General features: G+C 33.6%; 1 protein-coding gene across 2 annotated transcripts in view; it reads right to left on the bottom strand.

The window, feature by feature from the left end:
• LOC128869604 (mucin-5AC-like) overlaps positions 1–9,114 on the bottom strand; it is a 35,701-nt gene extending 26,587 nt beyond the window's left edge. For both annotated transcript variants that reach the window (XR_008455344.1, XM_054112177.1), the window contains exon 1: positions 8,436–9,114. Coding sequence is in view for 1 of the 2 variants with exons in the window: in XM_054112177.1 (XP_053968152.1) it covers positions 8,436–8,485 (50 nt within the window). In the remaining variant the exon portion in view is untranslated. The remainder of the gene's footprint in view (positions 1–8,435) is intronic.
• Positions 9,115–9,645: the final 531 nt, after the last annotated feature.

Below are 9,645 nucleotides of genomic sequence, written 5' to 3'. Positions count from 1 at the left end.
TATTCGTTCGTGAGTTATAGCGTCGCAAACATGGAGCAAAATAAAGAGTCATCAAGCTTGGATTCAAAAAGAAGCTCGATGTATTGGTGCCACACGACTTGACGCAAAAAAACATTTTTGCCCGTATGGATGCATGCGAATCGCTTCTGAATCGCAACTAAATCGACCCGTTTTTGAAGCGGATGGTGACTGGAGATGAAAAGTGGGTCACTTACGACAACGTGAAGCGCAAACGGTCGTGGTCGAAAAGCGGTGAAGCTGCCCAGACGGTGGCCAAGCCTGGATTGACGGCCAGGAAGGTTCTTCTGTGTGTTTGGTGGGATTGGCAGGGAATCATCCACTATGAGCTGCTCCCCTATGGCCAAACGCTCAATTCGGACCTGTACTGCCAACAACTGGACCGCTTGAATGCAGCACTCATGCAAAAGAGGCCATCTTTGATCAACAGAGGCCGAATTGTCTTCCATCAGGACAACGCCAGGCCACACACATCTTTGGTGACGCGCCAGAAGCTCCGGGAGCTCGGATGGGAGGTTCGTTTGCATCCACCGTATAGTCCGGATCTCGCACCAAGTGATTACCACCTATTTCTGTCCATGGCGAACGAGCTTGGTAGTCGGAAGTTGTCCTCAAGAGAGTCCTGTGCAAATTGGCTTTGCGAGTTTTTTGACAATAGGGAAGCGAGCTTCTATAAGAGGGACATTACGAAGTTGGCATCTCGTTGGGAACTCGTCATCGAACAAAACGGTGCATATTTGACTTAAATCGCATTATTATAACCAATTTTATGAACAATTGAAAATTCAATAAAAATACAGCAAGACTTTTTTGCCAACCTTGCCAACCAGCCTTTTTCAGTAATTAGTTTTTAATAAGGAAAAATCTTATTGCAAGAACCAACCAATGTACGTATCTGCATTAGATGTGAACAAATTGGATTCAATAAAAAACAACTGGTACGATGTCTCATTGACGTTATAAAAAAACAAGTTATAAAAAAATAATATATATAGAATAATTTAGTCAAGCTTTGCCTTATATATATAAATAATTGGCGCGTACACCCTTTTTGGGTGTTTGGCCGAGCTCCTCTTCCTATTTGTGGGGTGCGTCTTGATGTTATTCCACAAATGGAGGGACTTACAGTTTCAAGCCGACTCCGAAAGGCAGATATTTTTATGAGGAGCTTTTTCATGGCAGAAATACACTCGGATATTTGCCATTGCCTGAAGCTACCGCTATTAGAAAAATGTTTTCCTTAATTTTGGTGTTTCACCGAGATTCGCACCTAAGTTCTCTCTGTGAATTCCGAATGGTAGTCACGCACCAACCCATTCGGCTGCGGCGGCCGCCTTAGTCAAGCTTTGCCTTAGTCAATCCAAAAATGCATGCTTCTATGTAATATGCATAAATGGATAGTAGTGCAAAATCTTAGCAATACTAGAGACCAATTCTGTGGACTATATAAGACCTCTACATGCTAACGGGACTCTAAACGTCAATATATCTCGAAGGTACCATGAAGGTCGTTATACCTAAGGGGCATTTTTGTATGGGAAATTTCGGAACATTGAGGTTTTTTCAAAGGACTCAGAAAAATTGTGTGCCATTGAGTTTTTCGTTTCATCAAGACTTGTTATATTCAGACTTCACTGGACATTTTTTGCATTTAAATTTGGTTAATTTGTATGACGCAGAATCGTGAAATAATACAGCCGATAGCGGCCCTTGTAATGTTTGAGAGAAAGATTTAGTAGAAAATTTTGCGACGACGGATACGGCAGCGTGATTCAGCACAAACCTAGTGGCAGTGGAAGAGGAAGTTCTCCTCTGCTTTGGAAGAATTAAGTGTGGAAAGCCTTTGGTTTGCTTGATACTTTTAAAACCAAAATAGCTGGTTCGTGGATTCGGCAAAATTGCGATATAGTGATCCACAAAGTAAAACTTTGCAAAGGAATTTTATTCCATTTTTATTTTTAAATATTTTCTATATATATACAAAGTGTGTTCGGAAGTAAGCAGCGTTTTTGAAATTGAGCTTTGTCTGTTTGTATCATCTACTCGTACCTAATATGAGTATTGCAGTAAATTTCACGACATTTGGTGAATAGAAACGAAGCTAATGCGCCCGTAATGTAACACAAGTTTTTATGCCCTTTGACATCTTTCATGATTTCCTTGTCGAATTTAGAATTCTGAGCCATTTTTGGTCAGTCAAAAGCGATAAGTCGAAGTTTGACTGACTTTCAGTGTGTGATCATGTATGATTATCGATCAGTGAATATGGATTTCAGTTAGCCAATATGTTCGTCATCAAGACGGAAAGAGGTTTGGCTTCCATTCCAAAGCCTTTTACCGCTAAATCAGACATGAGGAGAGTGTTGATTATTACTCATGCGACTATTTGGCGCGGCTTGGGATATGGTCAGAACTGTTTACTTTAACTATATAATACAATAGTACGTAGAAATCAGTATTACTTTCATAAATAAGTATGTTATTCTAATAAATATAATGACAATTTATACACTGACTCAGAAGAGTAAAAATTATTTTTGTCTAAAGAAAATTATTTTACACCTTTTAGTTTTAAAGGTCATATTGGAAAACAAATTATGATAAATTTGATGCAAAAGAGACAGTTGAAGTTCAAGAAATCTTCAGCAGTACTGAATTTTATTTTATATTTACTATAATTTAAATTACTTTCAACATCTAGATTTGAAAAAAAATATTTAGATAAAAATTAGTTGCTTCGATTCAATAAAACAAACACATGACCATAACGGCATTTCTGATCTCATTGCCAAAACCTTTTCATAAATTAACTGTAATTTCTTCTACTTAAGATCATTTTATTTGTTTTTCAATTTTTTTGTTTTTCGCAGCGTTTATTATTTCCCATCAGTTAATAGTTACAGACAAAAGTCATTTAACTATTGACGAATGTTTATTGAGTGATTAATTAAAGTCTCGTAAAAATCGTGAGAGCCCCTCGGAGAGGAACTAACAGCTAAACATTCATGATTAATGCTGTTTATTTAGCAGCTCAACGTAACTAGCTCAGCATGGAATACAATGAGCTATAGAGTTCTGGATCGCAGGAGCTTGTTTGCTACCGAAACTAACTAATGCCTTTTAGTCAAGCATTGAGAGAAAAGGTCGCCAATATGAGAAAAGGCACAACAATGCTCGCACATGTGTTGCTCAGGCATTAAACGCTACAAGGAAGATGAGAAAATGTTAAGACTTGTGATGTACAATATTTCCAAATTTTCCGATTAGTGCACCCGATGATATTTTCAGGCGGGGGAAAGCCCTTTCCCCATTCTTATATATACGTTTATGTACATTGAATTGCTGTACATTGTTTAATGGAATTAGGTGGGGACATTTATCATTCTACAGATTAAAAAAAGTTGGTCAGATTAACTTAAAAAAAATTATTCATTGTCCGAAAATGTAAGATCGATACTTTTACTACGTCGACTGAAATAAACAACGAATATAATATAAGCAAGATCCTCAAAACTTGTTAGAAAAATAATGAATACTGCTAATCAGAAAAATATATTAACGTAACATATGTATGCGTATTAGACACTCACAGACTTTATGCAGTAATATGATCCCAAACATACAACCAATGCGGTCAAAGATTGATTTTATGCAGACAAAAATGCATGCTCTATCGTGTATTTTTTCGTTAAAACTAAAAGTAAAAAAAAATGTTTGAAATGAACTTTGCAGGAAATCTCTAAAACATATTGGAAGGAACTCAAAGGACCATAGCGCGCTGATTTCTACATCTTGCAGAGCGCAATTAGAGTTTGCCTTTGGAGATTAGACATTGTACAGAAACGGCCCTGCAAGTATGGCAACAATATACTGTTAAATTTGGCCACAGCGGAGCCTGATTTTAAACATCATGACAATTGTTACAAAATTTCGTACCCCAAAAATTTGCAAGAGAGCTTGAACTTGAGTAAGCCATATTAGAAGGAAGTTTTCACTATTTAAATTGTTACTTGTTACAATTTACCGGTACTTACTTATGCAATAAGTAATTAAAAAACTGAGTTTTTAAAAATCTGTAGAGACAAAGTTTAAGTAAAAATAATAATAACATAAGAAAAATGTGTAACTATACTTAGCACAACACCCGACAAAAAGCTTTGGAATACACAACAAGGTGCTGAAGATACCGAAAATCAGTAAAGGCTAATGTAAAAGTAGATATGAAATTTAAATTCGTACAAATTGATCGTATTTGAAATTTATACATATTTTCGCGTGAACGACTTTTCCGGAATTCCTCTATTTCATTCATTCTATATAAAGGATACTTTATTTTTAGGATTGTTTTAACATTATTTTATCAGTTTCCCAGAGTTGTAATTCCCCACGTTCCACGGGCTGTCATTTCCAGTGCTTTTTTCAGCTATAAGATTTGTATGACATCAAAAGGGGTGAAATCATTAATCAGTATTGAGCGTGTAGATGCTACTTTAATATTATAAGTACTCGTACATATGTAGCGAAATTCTTGGTGCTTTCTGTTTACAAATTTATCATGACAAATGTATCACAAATGCTGTCTGGTTTAAATAAAGTCTCTCTATCGGATTTTGAATCATTATAATTAACTTAAACTCTCTTAGTTTTTTAAATGAACACTCATGGTGATATTATAATGAATACTACGAGTGGATACATGAATTTTGATCACAATTGTAAATATTTTTGTTGTATATTTTATTTTATAAAAAGTGTGTATTATTCTAAGATCAACAATATTATATCTGCAGTTTTGGATAAGTGCAATTAGATTTTATCATCAAACATGCAAATGTGCGAAAATAATCAAAATTTAACTGAAATACAAGCGTTATATTATATGAACAACATTAAATAACTAGTATGTGTACACTTGTATATGGTGAATACATAAGCGATGCAGTATGGAATAATGTAAATCAACAATTAACGAGCAATCCACATCCAAACAACAATTGTGTTCAAAAATTACAAAACTAATGCTTAAAACAATGCTTGTCTTTCATGTAATTTAATATATATGCATATATATATATGCGAATATATATATATATATATATATATATATATATATATACGTATATGTATAGACATATATGTACTATGTGGCATATTTGTATACACTGGAAAGAATTTGTCTCTATGTAGTACATGTACCCAGTGTTTAGTTCTCTGCAATCTGTCAAATGCCCTCCCCCAACTGATCGAAAATTATATACATATATGGTATATATATAATATATAAAATTTCATGATGTTACAAATACATATAAGACGATCGATATTAGAAAATACTTTTTGTATAGACAGGAATCGAACACGAGCTCCATCGAATGGTAGTTATGCTTGAACTCACTACGAAAACCGAAACTACAATGCAGTCGCATAAAACCTTTGCCTTTGGTTGATTAAACAGGCTTAATATTTACATCGGGTGCTTTTTAGCTGTATGAGAACTATCGATATCTATAACTATGATTTCACAGCTGCCATTCATTGACATTTCTGTTCAATAAGGTTTGGCAAGTCATCATGAATCGATTAACGCCAGAACAACTCTTTCAAATTGTGTAAATTGTTTTGAAAACAAAAAATCTGTTCGCGATCTTAATAGAGCAGTTCCGGCATCTTCGGTCCTTATATCTTTCGAAATAAAGAAGGAGCTGCCGTTACGATGAGTGGCGAGAGCTATGGAGCCATGCTGGCCGAATTTCTGTTTCCAAAAATTATTAAACATCGACGACATTAACAGCGCACTTAACAATCGATTTATTGTAATTTTCAAGCTAACATTGACGCCATACGGTCAGATTTATTGAAAAAATTGGTCAAAAGTGGACTAATCGCTAAGACCTTGTGACTCGTAAACGAGGCGGATACATGCCGGAAAATATATTAAAAAAATAAATATCGTGAAATTATCTAACAGATTATAATAAAAAAATGCATTCCTAACTTATAAAAAACACTCGATAGATAATGGCTTATAATTCCAAGTGTTCATAAGTCAAAATGTTTTATTTGCTTAGAGCCAATTTAAAAATGGATATTAGTTGCGGTATTTTATATTGCAAGGGGTGGCACTTAGCTTGAAACTGTATCTATAATTAATTTCTAATACTATTTTTTTTTTTGAATTCATAGTTATGTAAACATATATAATTATTTGCAGTATCTAGTTTTCGTCCCACAGTAACGGTATTTGTTAGTAACTGTGAATCTATTTATTTGAATCATTGCTAATGCTTTCATAATGCTGCCTAGAGCAATGATTATGAAAATATTTAAACATTAACAAGGTGCAGAAGAACATGTTATTGAAATAATTGCATGCGTCAATTTATTTGAGTAAAAAGAAATACTAAAATGAATTTCAAGGCACATACAACTTTTTAGCACCAGTTAACATATACAAGTACAGTGGATCAAACGATTAATCATGCATACTCACTGCTAAACTTTAAAACAAAATTTCGGAACCGTAAGGTAATTAATTTTCGAAAAAGGCACACATATATCATTTATATGGAGTCTACTCCATTTATTCACGTAAATAAATTATATATATATTACATTCAACATTTTTATACTGAGATATAAAAATAAAAAAACCATTAAATTCATGTCCTATTCATACAAAATTGAATGTCCGTAAAATATTATACAAAACTCTCTAATAAATAATTACTGACTATATCCTTTGGCCTTTACTACAGCATGGTTTTCTTCCTTCCTAACATTCTTTTGCTTAGTTTGTGATCCGAAAAAATTTAATTTTAGACAATTCCTTCAAAATATGCTCGATTATATTCAGATCAGTCGATTGAGCGCTTGTTTAGAGAAGTTTGAGCAGTTGTAGATGAGCCGCATCTTGGCAACCATGGAATCGTGTTTGTTGATTTTTATTTTTCAGTATAAAAATGTTGAATGCAAATATAACTCTATATACGTAATTCAATCGAGTTGAATATAAACAAATGATTGGTTTTTTTCCAAATAAAATTAATTTAACGTTTCGATAAGCATTTGAACCACTGTACTTTTTTTTTGTTTGTTTACAGATGTACACAAAATAGTTGAGGCCTATAAATTTACATATAATATATTATTGTTTAGAGATTTTGCTGGAAAAGATTACAATTCACCTGTAGGTTGAATGTATTAAATTCAGTTGTATGTCGTTTAGTTTTATTTACTCAACCTGAGTAAAATTTTCGTTAAATTTTCGTTCATTTAATTTTTTCGTGTTCCTTTACTAAAAATTCTGCTTAAACATATTCTTCTTTAATTTAATTTGATTTGATTAAATTAAATGAGATAAATTTTTTTATTTTTTATATTATGCAAAATTTTTATTTTCATTATATAATATATTAGTGAACAAAAGGTAAGAATTTGTGTAAGAAATTTTGTGATTAATAGGGGTATCAATCGCCGCGTATTTGCCCCAATATATAAATAAATAGTTCGAAAATATAAAGACATATACATATATTCTATTTGCATATATAATATACATATAAATGTACCGAGCAAATATAAATATTATGTCTATGTATTTGATTGTAAATCTAAAAAATCCTGAAAATTATATTTATGTATCCGATACATTTTTCATTCAAAATTCAAATTTTGTAGATATTTTAGTTAACAAAATATTAATAATACAATTAAGTTATTACCAATATTTTACAAAATTTGTTGGAAAATACATTTTAAATATAGTACCATAAGTAAAAAAACAAAGACAATTAAACTTTTTTATTTTTTGTAAATAGTGATGGAAAAGAGCAACATTTGAAAAGTGTTTTTCTAAACAATTTTTGGAAGTCTAAACAAATCACTATCCGAGTTCGAGTTATTGAGATTGGGGTCAAAATACGTATTGAATGATATCCTGATCGAATTTTTGACGAATTTTGGTTGTTCCTATATCATCTAGATAATTAAAACCAAAAAAATATTTTCATTAGGCGGATGGCAAGAACAACATGAGAACTAATTTGTTTATTTTTTTCGGAATTTTTACTCTCCCCACTCTACATATCTAAAGATCTGATTTTGCTTGAAATGTGAGTAACTTTCACACAGTAATAAGTAATGGTTTCCTAGTAACGTTCAAAGATAGTAATCATCCTCGAGCGAGAAACACAATATACGCAAATGCACGTGTATGTATGTATAAAAATATGTATATTAAATAATCGGCTAAAATGTTAATCAAACAAATTGCTTACACCAATAATATGTATTTAGATAATTTTATGTTACTTAAGTAATCGCATTAAGCATTTTTAGCAACCAAACAAAAACACAAACGAAAACAGTACAAATCAACGAAAGCGAGACAACAATGGTTTCAACGCATACGAGTATACCCGTTTTTGTTGTTTTCGAAGTACGCAACACGTCTCGGGGGCATTAACATGCAAGTGTCACTACAAGAAGCACCGCAGCAGCTGTCAGCATTGAATTATATAAAACCAGTTTCCATAACAGAGACTTCTGCTGATTTCGTTTCTCTAAGTTCAGAGTGATCACTATTTACTCCCGATTTCCTCTTGCAGTTTTAGCTGGGGTTTGATCTGGGTGTTGCATTTGAATTTGTATTTCTCTTATTTAATTTTTTATTATAAATAAGTAATCCACACTAAATTAAATAAACAATTTCCCTTAAAAAATTAATAATTTCTTGCAATTTCTTTGCTTCAATTAATTTTACTAATGATTTGTTTTAATTTCTGTTTTGTAATCAGCTGTTAATTTAGCTATGTGGTATGATTTCAAGTTTGTTGTACTCTTGTTTTTATTGGTTGAAATTTGGTTAAACGCTGTAGTTGCTCCAAATATTCGATAGCTCAGCAGACTCCAATTGATTCCGAAAGGAGTTTACAAATTACCTCCCATTGTTAGTTGCATTAATGCTCTATTTAACATGACACATGACTCGGAGGAATTTTTTTTTTTTCGAAAAAAAGAGGTTGTTTATTGAGTTGAATTGTCTTTTTAGCAGTGAGCTCCCAATTTAACGATTGTCATATCGTTTAACAGCGTCTAAATTAGTTGTACTTATAAGTTGACATACGTTGGTGGCGCTTGCGGTGACGGTTGTTGCGGCCCACCACCCCCGCCGTTAGTAACGGTTGCTGTAGCCGATGTCATGATGCTACCCACAACTGACGATGGTTGAAGCATATTGTTATTCCCGCTTGCATTGTTACTATTTAACTGGGGCGTGTTGCTAGCTTGACCGGCAATCGCTGCTGCCGCCGCGGCCGCAGCTTGGTTAAGCAGCTGAGCAGCGGCGGCGTTGATGGAATTGTTAACACCGACGCCAACACCAGCCCCAGATACAACGTGTTGCGGATTGCCACCATTTGAACTAACTAAACCGGTGCCACTTGATGTCGCTACAGCATTGCTATTTCCGCTGGTACAAGTCGTCCCGACTGAATTGAGCATTTGCAAATGATTTGATGATGATGCTGACGACGATGACGACGAGGAGGATGATGAATTGGGTATCATGCCGCCAATACCTGTGACTACGGGTGTCAGCATGCCTGTAGTGAGGCCAATGCTACCAAC

This window comes from Anastrepha ludens, chromosome X, assembly GCF_028408465.1.
Source record: "Anastrepha ludens isolate Willacy chromosome X, idAnaLude1.1, whole genome shotgun sequence".
Classification (NCBI taxonomy): domain Eukaryota; kingdom Metazoa; phylum Arthropoda; class Insecta; order Diptera; family Tephritidae; genus Anastrepha; species Anastrepha ludens.
This window is presented reverse-complemented; position numbering and strand designations above follow the sequence as displayed.